Source organism: Temnothorax curvispinosus, unplaced genomic scaffold, assembly GCF_003070985.1.
Source record: "Temnothorax curvispinosus isolate PA1 unplaced genomic scaffold, ASM307098v1 QBEX01013717.1, whole genome shotgun sequence".
NCBI classification, from domain to species: Eukaryota; Metazoa; Arthropoda; class Insecta; order Hymenoptera; family Formicidae; genus Temnothorax; species Temnothorax curvispinosus.
In genome coordinates, this window is record NW_020223497.1 from 680,298 (window position 1) to 700,951 (window position 20,654).

General features: G+C 43.0%; 1 protein-coding gene across 2 annotated transcripts in view; it reads left to right on the top strand.

The window, feature by feature from the left end:
- LOC112463841 (rho GTPase-activating protein 7) overlaps positions 1 to 20,654 on the top strand; it is a 212,710-nt gene that overhangs the window by 161,557 nt on the left and 30,499 nt on the right. For both annotated transcript variants that reach the window (XM_025030464.1, XM_025030465.1), the window contains exon 9: positions 801 to 872. In XM_025030464.1, coding sequence (XP_024886232.1) covers positions 801 to 872 — 72 coding nt within the window. The remainder of the gene's footprint in view (positions 1 to 800; positions 873 to 20,654) is intronic.

Sequence of the window (20,654 nt, forward strand, 5' to 3'; positions counted from 1 at the left end):
TATATATATATATATATATATATATTTAAAGTTTTAAATTTATTATCTTTGGTAAATATCTAATCAATCCGAGCACAAAGTATTTAAAAACCTTGCGTATTTAAATATTTGAATTATGAACAATATATAGGTACAGAAGTCGTAATGTATAATAATGTTTATAATCTATATATATTTACGTTTAATTTATTTAAAAAAAAACATGGTTAGAAACTATGCCAGACGTGCAATATATTGGATACATGAAATATGATCCAATGTGCGCAACTAATAATGCTCGTAGATTAATCGACGGACGAGCTAAAAGATTCAACTACCGGCGTAGTGAAATACTCCAGCTCGCAGGCGGAAAATGAAGACGTTGGCCGTTCATTCGCGAAGGCTACCCGCTGTTAAGGAAATCTATAAATCCGCCGTGGCGATATCGATACTGATGGCTACCCATGTTTTATCGCCCTGCGGATACGCGATCGCCCGGATCTCGATTATGAATTCTCGTCGTCCTAGTCTCAGCGGGGTGACTGACTTTCCAAGATATCTCTAGTCGTTCCAACGATTTTTCTGCGATAAATTTCGCGTATTTCCCGCACGTCTTCTCTCTTTTCGATCAATTCCACGAATATTATATTAATTTGCATAGATATTTTGATATTATATTGGCAAAATTTAAAAACTAGATATTTTTATCCTGTTTATCCTTATATATAAATATCATCTTTGCTTTAATATTAATTTATGACATTGTCATTTTGTACGACATACTGAATAATCTGATTAATACTGATTTAAATTTTTTTCAGAAATCGAGGCGCAAGAAGCTTGCAAATGGTTGAGAGCCGCCGGATTCCCGCAATACGCGCAAATGTACGAAGGTAAGTGCTCGGATAAATATCAGAAAGATAATAAACAATTATGATTTGCGGTTCGAGAGATCTATTAATGCAAGTCAAAATACCTTTAAATTGCTCCGAGATTGAATGAGTATAATACTAAATAGCTAACACGAACTGAAAGGAAGTAATTTTAGATGAGATCTAAATCGCTTGAGACATCCGAGGATTCAGATGTCCTGGAAGTAGATAATGGGAATTTAAGTGGTGCTGTTGGGAATGGCAAGGAGGCTTAACCTTTTGTTATCCTCCAAGTCTCTTAAGGGAGATAAACTACCTAAACTTTCGACAAATTCTAACTTGTTCGAAACTACGACTCGGCTACAGTGATGTTGTTGCACATAAATCCTGACAAACATTATCTTAATTGCGTAAGATTATCATCGACATAATTTTCACGACATATTTCCCAAGTACTACCTAGAGCCATGTGTTTAATCTCACAAGGGCTCTTCGCCAAAGCGATCGCACGCGTTGGAACGCATGTACTGCTTGTCCTCGAAAAAGGATGGGACTAGAAAAAGCAGCGTCATTTTTCAGGACCGCTCTTCGAAGAGAAATATGTAGTTAGAGCTTAGAGCAGAGAGATTAGAGAATCTAACGGCAAGATTTATAGGCAGTGACGCTCAGCCTGAATTTCGCGATCTTTGAAAAAAATAAAATAAAATATATTAAATGCGTGTGTGTATGCAGTGGCAAGCCAATTCTGAAAACTATCCGTAGATAGCGTGACGTGACAAATGATCTTACTGGGAAATGAGTCTTATCACGGGCAGAGCTGTTGGTGACTATTTTGCAACTGGGTCCGACTGCCAACTCAAGTGTTGCAAGGCAGTTATTCATATACGACAACACAATACGCGAGTTCTCGAGGCGCATCGGTGGCCACGTAGCGCCAGGATACGCCGGAAGGAGGAGCAGTAACGAGCGACATCACGTGGGTAGACGCGGCGGATCAGGTCGTCGCGAGAGCCGAGAAAGTAAATTATTAAGGGGGCAGAGCTTGATGCGTATGTGCGCCCGGACATGTTAATACGTTTTATAATGCGAACCCTTTGTCGCGGCGCCTACCAACAATGCGTTCGTTATTGCGGTACCGGTGCATTGTTGCCGCCGCATTTGCGCCGCGGCCGATGCCTTCTTCTCGCCATGCCATTAGCGAGGTATTGTTTTACGTTTGTAACCAAGGGGGGTCTTGCGGAAGAGTTTAATGCCTATAGCAGTCAGGCTTAATTTTTTTAACCGTCTCTCGGATCAATTTTCTGACCTTCTTCTTAGTCTGACAGACTCGAGTAATATTTTGCTAGACTAAATAGGACACCGTTGTATATATAGAGAATGTTTCGCTCCTGGAGACCCATGGACCACCCAGTCATGACATTTAGAGGCCTCAAGAATTGTCGAAAGTTCGAAACCCAACACCCCTCTCGTCTTTTCGTGTTTTCTTTCCTTAAAAAGCTCCACTTTCACGCACTGTCATTAATTATGTCACGAGAACTCCGTAAAAATATAAGTATATATATGGCGATCGGCAAAAAGAAGCTGAAAAAATTTTACTCATCATACATCGTGTTCTATATCTAGAGCTAAATAAAATATCTCGGGGATTTAATGATTTTATTCCACCGGCGATATCCTGGTGACATAAATCTCGTCGTTACATTGTGACGCTTAGCCAGGAGGTAAGATCCGCGTAGATGTAAATCAGTGCGGCTAGGCGAAAATGAAAAATTACGCGAACCATTAATCACTCGTCCGACGGCGTCCGGGTGAATATTATTCCCGCATTAGCTCTTGAAATTGAAGAAAGACCTGGAATTACTCGCCGTGCCAAGGACGTTAATGACTGCTGAACACGAGGCATTAGTCCTTTCCCTATGTACACGTGGCTTAATGCCTCTGCACGCGCAATACGCTCTCTTGGCGGATTTGACGGACTTCGTTTACATCTGCTATGAATATCATGTGCATTATGGAGAAATACGTGCCAACGAAAACTAACGAGAGCTTGCTTCAGCTGTCCTCGTAATCCAGAAGATTGTATTTTTATAACAATTCATTTGTACATTTCAGGAGATCGTACATTAATAATTAAATTTGATATGAATGTTTTAGTGAAAGCAGAGAATGAAATTTATTTGAAATTCTCTATTCAATTTATATCTCTGATTTAATTAAGTCTGTGAATCAAAATAGCAACGTGATCAAGCGGAAGACGAGGTTTAACGTAATTGTGATTTATTATTTAAAATTTAAATGCAACTGGTCGGAATTTTTTGATTCGTCTAATAACTCGGTATTACATATAACTGTAATTTGCAAGTTCGTATTTTTATAACAATTCATTTGTACATTTCAGGAGATTGTACATTAATAATTAAATTTGATATAAATGTTTTAGTGAAAGCAGAGAATGAAATTTATTTGAAATTCTTTATTCAATTTATATCTCTGATTTAATTAAGTCTGTGAATCAAAATAGCAACGTGATCAAGCGGAAGACGAGGTTTAACGTAATTGTGATTTATTATTTAAAATTTAAATGCAACTGGTCGGAATTTTTTGATTCGTCTAATAACTCGGTATTACATATAACTGTAATTTGCAAGTTTAATAAGTTCGCTCCATTATAACTGTAAATTTATGTGCCTCCGGTCACGCCATCAGTACGCCTGGCGCGAGCGAGATACGCGCGTGTTTTTCTCACTGCGGCAAGGAATCAGACTAGCAACGCGCCTTGCGTGTGCAAGAGGCGGAAAATATCTTATTGAATGTCGACGGATCGCGGGGTTCAGCTTGTATGTCGCATCGTATCAAAAAAGCGACACATTTGATGGATACCTATTATTCCCATACCTCGAAATAACATGACGATGTTCATTATGTACTGTCATCCTTCTGGAAAATTAGAAATATTATGAAATTTTTTTCTTCATCGCAGAGCCGAGAGATGAAACGGGATGAGTTGAAAATAAGTCGTTTTATTTTCGACCCGGGATAAGTTGATTTGACATTTTATATTTTTCTTCTCAATTTATTTACTTACGACATTAGAATGCATTTTATGTCACCATGAAGAAATGTGCGGACAGCCCTAAAGATACGTTGCATAATGAAATATGCGGTGTTAATGCGCAAGCGGATTAACGTCGATCGCGGAAAGAGTGTCGAGCCGCGGCACTCCCATTTCCATTGTACGAATCGCAGGCCAGAGATAGGGACCCACTCTGTTTCGCGACGGTCGTGATTAAACAGATTTGCTCGACATATACTATGCAGCGGCTGGATAAGCCGCGGCAACGCGACGTGTCCAACGTCACGTAAAATCTGGACGGAAAATTTTACGCCGGGTTACGTCGCGCTATTACCTCGACTTTTCGTCACCGTTCAACTGGCGGCGGTGTCCATGTGTTCCGACAGGCCTGTTCGCAGCCAGAGCTCAATCACGCGCGCCACACGCGTAGCTCGCGTGCGAAAGTTTCAATATGAATTTTTTTCTGGCAGCTTATGAGCCGAGGGAAGTTTTAATTTTTTTATCACGATTTTTCTCGCAGGGACGACTGATTCACACAATTATCTAAACTTAGCAAATTCACGGATCCGAGCTCGATACATTCCTATACATCCTATACATTTTTATACATGTTTTTATAAGTAATAATTTTAGAAGAAAAGTGAAAATAAGATACAATGTAATAATTTAAAAATAAAAAGAGTATAAATAATAATAAAAACAAGATTTATGTGCGTTTGGTGTAAATAAAACAGAATAGCGAAAAGGTTCATTTTTTTCATATATTTTAAAGAAGAATGTTATAGCTACATATCAGTTTCGCTACATACGTATTTTTATAATTAGTTTGATTAATGCTAATTTATTTTATTATAATAAGCATATTATAAATGCATAAATGCATGTTGGCAACTTTGAATATTATTCGAATATATTACACGCTTTAATAATTTTCGTATTGTTTATAGAATTATATATTTAGAAACAAAAAAATATATTTGTATTTAAAAAGTAATCATATTAGTAACATCAGTATTTGCAAATTAGCTTCTTTCAGCTGTTTGCAGTTCCAGCATTTTTAAAAATTTACTACGTGTGTGATTTTATTTAGCGTTATTTGAAACGACATAAATCGGCTGTAAAAGTTTCAAGATAAAACGATTTTATATTTCTGCTTATGAAGAGAGAGACACGTTGTTTATTTATTATTCTACAGAAGCCAGCTTACAGACAAAGCTGCCGCCTGGATTCTCGGAAGAGAAAGCTCAAAGAAAACTTTAGATACGAAACATTTCTCAGTTTTATCAAGTTTTTCTGGACGAAATGCATCTTCGTTAACGATTCTTTTGCGATTAAATATAATTTGTACATTAGAATATTTATTAAGAATATTTTGACGAAAGTTATCTCAGAAATGTATTATAAAAATATTCAATATTTTTACAATTTTATGTGTGTGTGCCAATTATCGGTGACATATTGTTATGAAAAATATTTTTGTTGAAAAGGACTACGAGATCCATTACATTTAGCTCGTTTACACTCAGCTTCATTACATTCATTATTCTTCCCGAGTTTCACTCGGCTTTTCGTGCGAACGGTTTCAAGTTTTGCAACCTCTTCCGTATTTTCCGTAAGTAGAGCGACTCTACATTTTATGCGGGTAGAAATTCGCCCGCAGGCGGTGTATAGTTTACAAAACAATCTGTTTTTCGCGTTACGCGCAGCGACGCAGCTGACAGCGATCGTTAACGGCAGACGTCCCGAAAAATCGACTCATATATCCTCGTGAATCACGCGTTGGGTCAACAGCAACAGCGGCATGGCATAAATCGATCATTTACTGGTTCAATCCTCCGGTGTGCCTTGGACGTGTTGCCACCGGCGTCACGACGCGGCATCACGCCAACGGCCACGGGTGTCAGGTGGTCGTCCGTTTCGTCTACTGGCCGAATTTATAATACGAGAAAGAAAGAGAGCTTCTCTTCTTCTTCTTCTTCTTCTTCTCTCTCTCTCTCTCTCTCACTCTTTTGCGACGTACTAAAATAATTTCAGTCGAATGCAGACTAAAATTGCACGGTGTCGCGCGGCAACAGTCACGATTCACGAAATCGCGGGATGTCGGAAGCACGTGCTGCTCTTTCTGCCTTCTTTCCGAGCCGGCTTGGCACGACGCCAGACGTCGGGGCGCTTCTCCTGTTACCTCTTTGTCTTCACCTCGCCGTCTTCCTTTTTCCCCTTGCTGTCTCATCGCGGAGGAACATAATCGCCCTGAGCTGTGGGCAAGACAGACTATTCGTCTCTTACCCAGAATCCGCCACAGCTGCGGATACACAGTGGTCTCTTCAGATGATCGCGACGTAATTAATCGTCCGAACGGCGCGTTTCGAGGAATCATCGACCGTCCACTCGTTGTTTTGTCTCGCTTCGGGCGCTCGTAATTGCGTATCGAATCGAGGCAACGACTACCCAGGGAAATTCCGGCTTTGACCCGGCGTTTCCGAGATATCGGACAATCTCTCTCAGGTAATTTCTCCCCGCTCGTAATTCCAAATCGGATTCGCGTCACAATGAAAATTAATGAGTATTTAATACCGTATATGAATAACGATAATATCTTTCGAATTGTTGTAAATTAATGATCGTAGATGATGGGAGATATTTCGAAGGACGCGAGCCATAAATAGTTTTGCTCAGCGTCTCGTTTTATAGTAATTCACTTAGCCGAGGAATTTTTTTCGGCGCGTCCCGTATTCACGTTACCAATTAAGGATAGCATGAAATATTAACTCTCCTCGAGCTAGCGCTAAGAGAGGAGCATTTATATATCTGCGAAACACCGCGAAGGCTGATTGCTATGCGCGGCTGCTCTTCGGCCCGGCTCTTAGCTGGGCTCGGCTCCTCGGATTCTCCTCGGGACGTGCAAGCCCGCTTGGAAGGTCGCACAAATGGTTTTCATAAGACCTTGGAGAACGTGACATCGGCACTGGAAATATATCGGTTCCGTAAAAATGATGGTTCTTTACAAGTTTCTAGCCAACTGTGCTGGGAATGTCGATAGAAACTGGAGCGACAGGTAGTGGTAGCTTCGAACACGAATAGAATCATTTTTATGCTTTATACATATTTAAGTCTTGAATCTCATTGAAGACTTCTGCATCGTATATTCAAAATAGTTAAGTTGAAAGTTTTGATAAAAATATTTTAATGATAAATAATTTATTAATTGTAATATTTAGAAAGATACATAAATAAAAAAAATTATAAACAACATTCTTAATATATTTGAGCACGCTTGATGTGATAATCTTAATGTCATTATAATATATTGTATATATTTATGTGTTTATCAGTATATTTAGATTATTTATATAGATATGAGATAGAAATATGATGTAAATAATATTTTCTATTTATATATAAATTAGAATATTAGAGAAATTAACTCCAAAGATTTTTATTTTTGTTATTTATAACTTTTCTATGCGTAATAAAATTCATTTTACATTGACTGCGCTAATGTTAATAAGGCCAAGTTATTTAGATTAATCACGATTGTACATTTTGATGAATCACAATCATCGTTGGTGACAGGTTGTCCGACTCAGCTGTTATAGGTGACGAAGGACTACTTTTGCCGGAAATAAAGCGCAATCGGACTCTCACGCTGTAATAATCGCGCAAGCGGAAATACATCGCGAGAGAATCTGATGCGACGCGGTGAAACCTTCACCCAGTTTCCGCGTATATGTCTTTAGTGCAAAATCGCGAGCAGATCTAAGGAACTAGGGCGCCTAGTTACGTTCGTAACAACAGCTTCGTAACGACCTTTTCACGCTCAGTTTCTCCTCTTCCGCTTTCATACCCTTCCTGTTACAGTTACCACGGAGGTCGCATCCTCGATACGATATTTTCGGAAATATTCAACGAACGACGGTAGAGAAATTCTCGACGAAAAAATATTTTTAACGAGGAGTAGAGCCGCTGACTACGAAGATAAAAATAATGCAGCGCCTTCTCTGCAACGTTTATTACTCGCCGGAATGTGAAGGGACGATTTATAATTCTTAACAATGTGCATACACATAATTCACCCGACTCTTGATTTTCGTAATGGAAATAAATTGTATCGACGCGTATAGGAAGTACTCCAAAATGTTCATCCGTTTAATTTAGATTTATGTCGAAAGTTTAAAATTACACGTTGCTTCTTTCGGTCAGAAGATATATCTTCTTTAAAGTTTGACTGATGAAGAATGACTGAGAGATAGCTTTAAAATTTCAATGACTTTGAAAAATAATCAATTGAACGGAAAATTGGAATTATTCGAAAGCTTTTCTCAATTACATCATTTTTATATAAGGCGCGCAAAATTATAATATTGCGTTTGATGCCAAAAATAATAAAAGGATGAAAATGCTATTTTATCTGAAACTACGACAAGTAGACTTGGGTTATATATGTCCGCCAAGATTTATCTAAAAATTCTCAAGCTTCTTCAATAGCAAGGTGAACTTCACGTTAAAGCGATAAGATAAGCGATATATCATGTATCTCGTCATATCTCAGGTCTCGCCGTAATCGATTGTTTTTTTCTGCAAACCTTTAACAGTTTTCAATGAAAAGATTACAAACGAGCTCTCGTATCTCGGTTTCATGTGAAAACCATCGCTCGTTTCAGCCGAGTGTCTACGTGACTCGGGTGAACCATGAGACGATCGATCACACCCCTGTCTCCAGTCTCGATAAATTGCTATCTGCCTGTTTGGACGCGTCTCGCCCTCGTCGCACGTCTAATCGCGAGCGTACCGCCGATTTTTTATCATTCACGGACGTTCAACGTATAGACGATGCCAATACAAGACATCCGACAGGTCCGGCGCTGTGTATGGCACGCAGCGTGCATCGTCCACGGCCAATTAGTCATACGGCTGTTTGCTGGTGATACGATATCTCGATAAGCGGTCCGCGTCGGCTGCGCGCGCGTTATGACATCAGTGTTATTTTGTTATGTAACACTGGAATGCGCGGATCGAATTTGTCGGTGCGCGCGTCTTCTGCCGATGACGAGTACGGGAAGTACGGGATAGGGCGCTCAATAGCAGACCTACGATCCTTCAATGACTCAACCAGATTTCTATACGACGGCAAAACGACCTTGTCGAAGTTATTCTTGTGGTTACTGACGCATTATGTTAATTCTAATCGGCCATCTGTTACGTAATTGACTCAGAAAAATTTATTAGAGAAGAGAGCAGAAGGGCAGACCGAAGGCACACGATGTTGTAGCAATATTGTACCGCACCGCTATTATCGCCTATTAATTACTATTCTGTAACGCACCGCGGTCTAGTCCTCGATAAATAAAGCAAGGGTTAATTTAATAAGGCAAGAGCAGTTAATAATCCGTCGCGCCGGCAATAGGAACGTCCATCATAGCCGCCGCCGCATTCGTATAGCCGCGGCGAGATATGGATGTGCAGGCGAGGGACGATGTACCAATCGCTCGGCAGTCGTTACAACTGGTTCGTAATGACAAACGATGTCGTTACGTCTATCTGATTACGTGAGGCATAAAGAATCGCTGCCGGACTGAAAAGCACCCGGGGTGCGCGGGAAGAAGGGGGTGGGAAGGGAGAGACCCCTCAATGAGCGGAGCGATTACGAGAACGAATCGTGGATTGTCGGCCGTGAAGAGGCCTCTCCTCTGCAACCGATACGGCGCGCCCGTTATTTCTCGACGTAAATAAATTCGACCGTGATTTAGCAGCGTGCACCGTGGCCGGCCGTTCCCGATGACTGAAGTACAGGGTTATCGCGACTGTGCAACGCGTTAGGCCGTCTGACGTATGTGCGTTGCGCCGAGCGCAATATGGACCGAACCGAGGACCGAACATCGTTACTTCGATCTGCATACTCCGTAATAGTAAAATAATTGTTTGTTACGCACTTTCAACGATTTCACGAATTCGTGAGGTTTTATGTTTCTGAATGTTCATTCGCCAGACGCATGTTTCTCCGCGATTGTTTAAGTTTCCATAAACAATCAGACGATATTATTGCGACTATTATTAGTAGGATGATAAAATTGAGGAAATTTCCACGTTTTGTTTGGACGTGTCGCACTTGAATCCTCATAATTGCGTCGAAATAACGATCAGACTGAATAATGTTCTCCGGAATTAATGCTTCGCCGAGGCGATTTTACTGTCGCAGAATCTTGCCGTGATGAAGATCGTTCCTAAATTTTAGGAACCAAGCTCGAGTTTAGATTACCGAGTCTTCAACATCAGTCTTGAATGCTCGGCAACCAAGTTCTATGTTAGATTTCATCCGATCAATCTGCCGCAGGCGCTTCAAAGCGTTACAAGCGAGAATTATGCAACCCGAGCGGATCCCTGACGTCGAGAGAGAAGAGCGCCGAGGGGCGAGAGCTCCTCTCTTTCTCTCTCAAATCAAACGCGAATATCGCCCGCGTCTATTTCGGTAATCGCTCGCGCGGAGCATCTGCTCCTCGTTTCTTCGGCATCTCCGACAGTACAGGCAGATATACATATAAATGTTCCGCGACTTCTTCCTCACCGTCGAAACACACCCGGAAATATAACCGTCGTAACGTAACTGCGACGCCTGGTAGATTTAATTCGGACGCAACTGGGTTACGCCGTCGATTCCGCGAAACGGCGCGTTATTTTATGGCCGTTCCTTCGACAAACATCAAAGCTCCCGGACTCGCGGCGTCGTCGGCCGCCGCGCCGCGCCGCGCCGCCCGTATAAATCAGGAGTCGCGAGGGGGATGCGAAACTCGGGACGGATTTATGCGCGTCGCGCATCAGAAACGCTCGACAGCCGTATAATGGTCCCGTCATCGCCCGCGCAATTATTTTAAATCGTGAACTTCTTGCACGCGATGACACGCGAAAAAGTGGCGATGAAACTTGCCGACTTCGAGGCGAAAATACTGGCGCGTCGTGGCGAAAAACTTTTCCCATTTTTGCGGTAGCGTGAAACTTCCTACGGAAAGGTCAACGAGTTAATATATAAGAGAAAAGATAGGGGCCATCGCGAACGATGACACGAAGGTCAATGTAACATGAAGTACTGATATCGCAGCGCGATTTCTACCGTGCGCCATCAAGGGCGGGGGTCTTATTTTCCTTTTATTATTCAAGCTCCATAAATTCCCTGATGTTCGGCCGGCGAAGCTGATGGTCGGCGAAGCGCCAGCGAAATTCGCCGTTGTGTACAGTTTAATCGCCGCTTCCCACGGTACGTGCGGGGCATCGCCGATTAAGCCGTCCCCGTGAACGGGCTTGATCGTTCGCGAATAATTTCCCCAGGTTGCCCCCAACCTGTCCCCCTCCTCTCCACCCCGTTCAGCGCGCTGCCTCCCCGCGTTTTCCTTTTTGCTCGCACGCGCCGATCTCGCGCCGGCGACAAAGTAATCTCGCCCGGGATAAATTATTCGACGGCCGGCGAAAATGTAAATTCGCCCCGGTGGGCGAGGGCGGCGATTTATACGCGACCAAGCGGGATACTTTGCCGGCACTTAAGTGCCAGCCAATCCCTTTTTCGTCCGACGCACGCGCTCTCGCTAATTTATGCGACTGCATTTCGCGGTATTCGCGCGCGCTACAGACGCGCCGTCTCTCACGAACGCTAATTCTACTTGTCGCGACGTTCGCTCGTAGACGAGAGACGAAGCGGAGAGCCCGCGAATATTCAACAACAAATTATTAAAGCTTTAGTTGCGATATGAAAAGCATTTGCCTCTCACGAACTGCACGATACCGTCCGAAAGAATTAAATTCTATGATAACTTATCAAATTGTGAAATTGACATGTTAAAAAAAGTTATATAAATGCCTATTTATTGAACTTCATCATCTTGGTACAAACCCTGCTAAAAAATTGAAACAAAATTTATAATATCAAATTTATTTCGAACATCCTCTGGTATTCACATACTGTTTCCTATCGACTTTTCCTCTAATAATTATTATTTCAGAACTTCATGGCATAGATCGTAATAAAAATAAGAGAGATAAGTATAAGCTTAATTATAGAGTTTAATTATAGAGTATAATTTATTACATGTTCGAAACTTTTTTAATCTATGAGTTTAAAATTCATTACTTGGGTATGTGTTATAAGTTTGTTTTATATAAAACTTGTGGACTATGTTATCTCCAATATTTTTATATAGAGATAAATAAGTATAGATAAAAGCTCAGATGTAAGCTCAGAGGAAATGAAATAATTTCCTCTCAGTGTTTCTTTGATGAACGACGCTCACTGGTTATTTTATTTCCTACTTCTTCGTCTCCGCCTTCTTCTGATATAATGATCCATCAAACTGATGTCAGCAAGAATCGAGTCCCTTATGTGACGAATGGTTCTTCTAAGTAATCCCGCATTATCGTTGTCGTTTTGATATCGGGAGAAAAAGGCGAACGTGCTCGGACGGTCGGTGCACCAGTTCTTTGCGAGACCGCAAGTGAGTAACGCACCCTTGAAACTCTCGAGAGTCACGTGACACCTCTAGACACGGTGAGTCTTACAGGCTACTTGTGGAAACGAACTCTGGTCTTGAAAATACTTGGCCTCGACTCGAGACTTGTCTGACGTCACGTGCGATTGGGAGGCAGGATCCTCCTACGGTATTCTCTTCTATCCAAATATTTCGATATCGTTTAATCCTCCTCGACGCGAAGGGAGACGTCGCACGTGATAACCGAGTTTACTTCTTATTATAGCGAGCGAATTAATTTTATTAGCTCTCCGATTTCGAACATCCAATTACATAACTTTCTTATACGGAGTTTATAATACAAAGTTGTAACATAAAACTAATCTAATAAAATTACTTGTATACAAGATAGTATAACATGTAATTATACGATATATTATTACATATTGTTACAACAATTAGATATTGATATTATTTCAAATATGTACTGTTGTGTAGACTTGATGAAAGTTAAATGCGCATAGAGCAGGCTACATTCGCTCACGCAAACGCGACGCATGCATGTTACACGTTTACCAAGTACGTGCAACGAAGGGTTATTTCGAGCGGTGACATTGAGCGCCGGTTGAAAAATGAAAAAAATCGCGGCGCTTAAATATACTGAGAAGGACGGCTCTATACGAGACTCGGGAGACGCCGTGGCGCGCGCGAGACCCAGCCACACCTCTATATTCGTCGTAACGAATTACTCCGCAAACCGGATTAATGTAAACCACCCCTCGGGAAACCTTCGCCCGTGCGAAGACCCCTCGCGGACAAAAGAGTATTAACAGTGTGGGCAGGATTATCTGGTGTTTCGCGCCGTGTCGCGTTGCCGCTTCTGTCATTAATTCTAAAATGTACAACAGAGAGAGAGAGAGAGAGAGAGAGAGAGAGAGAGAGAGAGAGAGAGACTTTCTGCTTGTACATTTGTTTGCCTGTCCATAAATACCGAGAGACACTTTAATTTTTCTAATTACATTTCTGGAAAGATGCGTTATTAACGATCCCATACAATTGTAGAACGTTTACAAATCATGCGCGCATTCGCGCGAATTACCGCTCGCGCGCTCATGCTATATAATTTCGCTCGTGCTTGAATTCAATTCCGCGGACGTTGGCCCGCATTTAGTTTAACCCGAGATAGCGTTGTACGCGATCTTCATATAGGAAATAATACTCGGAATCGTAGGCAGTCACATTCCGGCTAAACGCCGGATATGAATGCGGATTATTGAACCCAGAAATAAAACTGAATAATTCGCTGTCATCTGGTGAGAGACTGTGCAATTTTAGCAATTAGACTGGATTACGAGCGCGAGCGCCGTTGCAATTTTGTCGGCGAGATTCAAGCAGAGGGGGGAGGGGATTAACCCGAGAAATAACTCATCCTGATCAAAGATTTCGCCTGACTCATCTGACTCGTCTCGACTCGTCTTACGGACGCACACTAATTCTAGCTGACACAGGCGCGATGGAACGTTCGGCGAGGTTCTCCGTAAAGCTAGTCCCCTCCCTCCGTTTTTCAGGGAGCAATAGCCTGGAGTGCTGCCAAATCCGTAGATGGCCGAAGCTAGGAAATCGCTTCGGAGCAGGTATTTCCGCGCCTGGAATTCGCGGGATACCACCGTCGTCGCTGCGTACCGAAGCTCCGATCGCGTCGCGGCGGGGTCTTCCCTCGGTGCCCCACAACCGCGGCGCTCTCGTGTCCGCGACGTACGACGGAAGGCAAGCGTCGCGAAAGACGCGATAGCTCCGACGCGTTGGTAACTGCCCGATTCTACCGGGAAGGATATAATTTACCCGCGTGTATTTTCGGGAAGCCGCGGGCCAAAGATGTGCGCCCCGACGGCTATTTGAGGCGTGTGCCATCGTGTATTCTCAAGACAGGGAAGCCGATTTCGCGCTCGACGGACGGCTGTCAGCCCGTCTGGCGTCCGATAACGTAATTACGTAAGTGCGTCTGCTTAGATCACCGTCTTTGATAATGTCATTTCCTACTCAGACATTTCCCGAAATAAATTCCGATGGCGATTCCAGATCTCTTAATTGATTCGATTGATAAGCACATTTACAGAATGTATGATATAAAGTGTATCGCATACAATATTTAAAGTAATTTCCGTCGGTTTCGCAAGGCTGTTAAGCGAACAAACATAAAACAGATAGAGTTATCAAATATGTATATATAATGTGATATCTCATGTTAAATGCATGTTACATGCTTGTATAACTTGCATCGATAAACGAATCAAACGTAATAATGCCCGCGAGACAAATGTAATTAACTCCGATGCGATAGAGCATGCAGCTTTATTCGAAGGAATCGCGTAGAATAAATTTGTGTACTAAGACGCGATCTATATGAGCGAGATGCGTGTTTCTTTTTCGTACATTAGCTCTAGTCTAAGAATTTTGAACAGAGACGCGTGTACACCGGATCCTAAATCGACGTCCGTGTCTTAATGGATCTGCGAATCCCGCGAATCGGCCATCTAAGGTTTTGGCGACGCGCCAGGAATAGTCCCGCGGGGTTGCCTGCATAGATCTCGCCGAAAGCAAAGGGGTCTTTGACACATCTGTTGGGGGCGAGCCAACTTTGGAGAGTGTGCCCAGCGCGTTGTACCGTGGCACCTGGATAAACCCGCGCGTGCGTCGCCTCCTCTCTCTCTTACGCCGAGCACAAAGATTCGCGATGACGATGAGAGGCGAAATCATCTGTTTTAATGGAATCGATGAATATAGCCGGGAGCGGGTAAAAGAGAGGGGGTCACAAAGGACTGGTAGGCTTAAGTGCGTGCGCGCACAGTAGCCAGCCGCTTCCACGAATTTCCGTCTTTGTTACTCGGATCTTCGTAGGTGGGCCGCGGGAGATTCGCGGGGATAGATTTTCCGCGTGACAGGAACGCCGCGCGCCGCAGCGTCTTTGAGCGCGCGCGGCTGACAAAATACGCGGGGCGATTAACCTCGGTCGCGTACGCGGACGGAATTGATTCCGCCGCTGACGCAAAACGCCGATGGACGCGTATATCTGATGCGCGGACACGCGTCGCGATAAGAAAAACTGTGAGAACTCGTATTGAAGAAACTCTAGTTTTAGTCAATTGAACGTTTGAAAATTATGACACGACAAAAACGTTGTAGAACGAAAAAGATCATGTGAAGTAAATCTTGATTTCTTGCTTCTTTAATACGTAACATGCATTTTTCAATACGTAACGTAGTGGATTTTGAAGCTCCGTGTATTTTTATACGTAAAAGAAAAAGGAAATTTGTTCGAGAATATCTCCGACGCGTCCATATAAGTTTTAATTTGCAAAGTATGGAAATCGAACTCCAGATCGTTCAGGAACTTAAAGGGATATATACGCACTCGCCGAGTTCTGATTACGCCAGGCATAGCCCGTATAAATAATCCCGACTAAAACTGTCGCGACACGCGAAATAATACACGTCGCCGGCGCATCCATTTTCCCGGCGTTCTCCAGTAATAGAATGGAAATTCTCGCTAAACCGCGCTTCCGAGATCTCTCTCTTTCCCTCTGTCGCGCTGGCGTCTTCCGCCAGGCTCATTCCCGCGTATATCTCCGCGCACCAAGAAAACGAAACGTAAACTCCGAATGCTCGCGAGAAGTGGAAACGTAGAAACGGACAGATGACACGAAGACACAGTTTCTACGGGCAAGAAAACGCCGACCACGTCGCCTTCCACGAAAGGCGCCTCCGTCGTCGTTGGTGGGCCGCAAATAGTCTCGGATCCCTCGGTATAGATGAGAAGGGATGCGCGAATGTGTGTTGCACTTTCCACGCGGTCGGTATCTGTCTTCGCGGCCCGGCTCCCGATCGCTCCCGGGCCCGATGGAGCGAGAAATTCGCGCGGACACGATCGGCGACGCTTCAGCACTGTCGCGATCGTCCGCTTCCTCGGACGCCGATTGAATTAGCAATGCGTTTTCCACGTAACGAGCACGCGAAATACATCGGGGAAGCTATACATGCATCTTACCTGTATCGTCGCGAGTTAAGCCGTTCGGCGTCGCCTCGTTTCACTCGTGGATGTTAGCGAATTTACGCGCGACGCTGACGCATTAAGGTCGCCCGGGTTTACTCGTGACAATGGACAATGGCATCGCTAGCGATTATTCAAATAAGCACTGTTTATAATATACGCTGAGAAGAAAGTTAAATTATCCCCCGCGCGATAAACGCGAGGAAAAGCGATTTAATTCATCCCGCAAGATGGATGTTTAAAATGGCTCTTGGCACCAGTTTTTTTTCCGCGCTACACCAGAGTTCGTAATACGCAGAACTGCGAAGCTATATCCAATATAATTTATACTTGTTGACGCGCGTCTTCGAAGATCCATTACGAGAGGCGTCAAATCTCGCGGATAGCGATGGTCTGGAGAAATCTTTTTCGGAATCTCGCGTGACCCAGTAAACGCGCTTTAGAGAAACACAACGATCGTCTCAGATCTTTCTCGGTACAGGAACCTTTTCTTCGCATTTGTTTTCTGCGGGCGTTAGCAACGCTGAAAGATGCTGTGTGTTGCGGCGCGAAAATTAGACGTGTATTTCGGGCGATCGTAAGCCACGCGCATTCAGGCTTGTCACCCCTTTTAGCTTTCGACGTTAGGGGATTTTCCCGCATTTGCTTTGTATTCGGAGATATTGCGTTATTTATACGTCACTCGCTTCTCTTTCAAAGATTACAATTTATTGGCTAATTACGGATTACGAGAGATTTTTATTTAATATAAAGATAAAAATAACAAGCATTTTTAAAATAATTCTATTGTCCATTTATTTTTCAGATTTATTCAGGTTTGTTGCATATATTTTTTATTAACAAATTATAACTAGGATATTTTTAATGTGTTCAAAAATAAATGTATTTTTAAATTTTCTCTCGAGTCAGCAAAATTCTTCGTTCGGTATTTTTTTTCTACCCCAAACAGCCACTGTTGTTTTTATACTGTCAAATATTAAACTGTTAAATATTAAAGATTGAAATTTAAATCAATACCTTAAGTTAAATAATATGGTAGTTGAAAATAACATGTTATTTAACTCAAGGTACTATTTTAACTCTATTGATTTAGTTAAATTAATGACATATTGAGTAGCAGTGACGTCCTATAAGAATGGCTAAAAACTATGCAAATTGAGTATAATTTGACACTTCGAATTTAACAGTGTTGTTAAGCTCTTCTATGATAACATTACAAATTTTATAGTGAAGGAAATGTTTAATTTTAACGAAGATATTTACTGAATAAACGTATTGAAATGAATTTACAAAGTATATAATGGAAGCGACAATAAAGCATCATCTGATGCAATGCCGCGACAACGCGACATCGGTCACTGCATCATGCATCCGGGGGTATCCGTCTTATTCTCGTACTACCCGGCCGCGCGTAGCGAAGTCGAGTGCAGGGCATGCACCCGTGAAATGCATCGGTTGCATCTCTCCCCGTTACCGTTCCTCTCGTTCCCCTTCTCGTACGGACACTCGTGCCTCTCACCGTGCACACGCTCTTCTTCGTGCATTCGTACGTTCGACTCTTCCCCTCTTCTGGGACCAACTGCCCCTCGGGTACGACTTCTTCTCTCTCTCTCTCTCTCTCTCTCTCCCTCCTTCTCTTCCTCTGCTTCTCCACCGACCTCTTCCCTCTCTCAGCCGCACGCTTGGTAGAGTTGTTCTTCGTGTGCCGAGCCTCTCTTCTATATCGCTGCTACGCGCCGACGACCGCTAGTTGAGAGCCGACCGGCTAAAGAGTCACTACGTTCGCTCCGAATTACGATTGCTCGTGCACGAATCGCTCGTCATTCATCGCTCGTTGCTCTCCGAATCGCATGGCACTTCGAGTTGCGTGCGTTTCACGCGCGCCAAATCGCACGCGCTTTTATTCGTGACCCAGGGTGCGAACGGGACAAGACTTTGCGAAATAAAACATCCCGGTGCCACGTCGAGGCGGAAGACTAGTGGCCCGATCGATGCCCGCAAGTGCAGTAGCATCATCGATAGCACTTTATGAACGGTGATTGAAAAGGACTTTGAATGTCGTGGGAACGCGACGATAGTGGAAAAATTGTGGAAGCGTGCGAGAGTGTATGACATTTTTCGAAAAGATGATTCATAACGCTGAACGACAAGTACGAATGGATCATTTTTGAATAGCTGATTGATGATACTTAATTATTATACACATAACTCGGACGAGATACAAATTTGAAATAAATACAGTGTGTATACGGTGTTGATGCTCTTGTTTCTAATCGCGCGCATGACGGGTGTCGTTGACCGAAGACGACCAGCCGAGTCGCGATCGATAAAGTTTGACGCGGCACAAAAATATTGATACGCGCGAATCTGTCAATTTGTCATGATCACCGAGAGTCAATAACATTCCGCTTTATTGCTCCGACGTGTCAACAGTACTCCGTAAAACTACGTACTCTCTACGCGATTCGCCGATCATCCGTGGGATTTTGACGTGCGAAAGCAGAGTCTTCGGTGGCGAGGGGACGTTCAAGATCGATCATCTCCGGATCTGGGCGTAGATCGCGTAATTAGAGGCGCCTGGTAGTCCGCACGTTCGCGGCGCGATCGATCGATCGCGCTACCATGATTGTGTGGGTGAGAGATTAGGAGTTGGCTGGTAGCCATGAGTCGCGTCGGATTCCTCACGTTCGTGTGACAGCGAGACGGGACATTTCGCCGTTGCCGTGGAGAGGAGGAATTCGTCGCTCAGCGCGGTCACGGATGTGCCGACGGTGCCCCAACGGAGACATGAAAGGTAAACAGGGGGAGGCCTCGGCGCGCGTTAATCGAACAAACAGTCTCACGATCGCCTGATTTACACCTTTTGCAATTTATTTCGTCTACGAGAACGCGCGGTTTATAGCCTTTATCTTATCTCGGCTCTCGGTGTGTGCTCGACATTTTGTTCCCGCGTCGCTCGAGCGCTACACGCTCCATCGGGCAATAATGTCGCAACATTCCCGAGCCGGGATCGCCGCATCGCGCGCCGGCCGGGAATTGAAAATTTTGCAATAACTCCGGCTTAAACGGTAAAATCCCATGAATTTCGCAAACGGGACATTTTGACGGGATAAAATATTCTCTTAGATCCCCGTTAGTCACTTCGCGCGAACGCGAGTATATTCGTCGTTATTATTACGATTTTATGCAAATTGTATATTGCTTGTACTTTTTCTCAGGTGTATTTGTATGGTGTCATCTATTTACTTGAAAAGCTATATGTATTGCTTCTTTTTTAATAGCACGTATTTAAATTTCCAAGTTTGCACGTATGCTGTTGTATATCAGTTACTATATGGATATATTTAAATAAAAATATGATCAAGATCAAGATGCTTATTGTAGAATCAAAACGTACGGTATTTTGGACCAATATGCCATAATTATTATAGTAATCAAACTCGTTTTATATTAATAATTCTGAAAAAAAAAAATAAACTGAATAAAACTGAAAAAATGCGACAATGAGTCATGAGAACAGCACTGCATTTGTCGGGCATGGCGTTGTGCGCGTCTGATTAAAAAAGCATTGCGTTGGAAAAATCGCGGAAAATAGTCTGTGCGCGCTCGTATTTTCACGTAGGAGTGAACGCCCATCGATCCGTATCATCTTGCCGCGGCGAACCGCGCAAAAATCACGATAATTAGTTTGCTCGCGGCGCAATAATCGCGAGTGAAGTCACCCGTATCTAAAAGGACAATCTTATGTCATACCGCTGCGGTACGTGGGCGTAATTATAGTCCGGTTGCGAATAAAAACGCTCGTCCTTCGTTTAATATCGACATCGACGATCCTGCGATGGGAGATCCTTCCATATGCCGATATAATGTCCGCGCGTTTCGAGCACCTCGACTATTACGTAAACGCATATCAAAATTCACGGCGGACACTTCGATACTGCTACACGGATCCAGTTTTAAATGTGACATCGTCGTGATCGTGGGAAAAGTTTATTTTATCGGAGGCAAGGTGGAATTCTGAGGTTAAACCGCAGCTTAATCACGAACTATCGTGCGGGTTCAAACTAAAAATAATTAAACGAAAGATTGGAGAGAAAATATTTATAAGATATTTAGAGCAATAATGTAACAAAAGAGAGATATCTGAACAGTCTTATTTTAATAAAAATATAATTTCTGTAAAAATTAACGGTTAAATAGAATGTCTAAAAACTATATGACATAAAAATAAA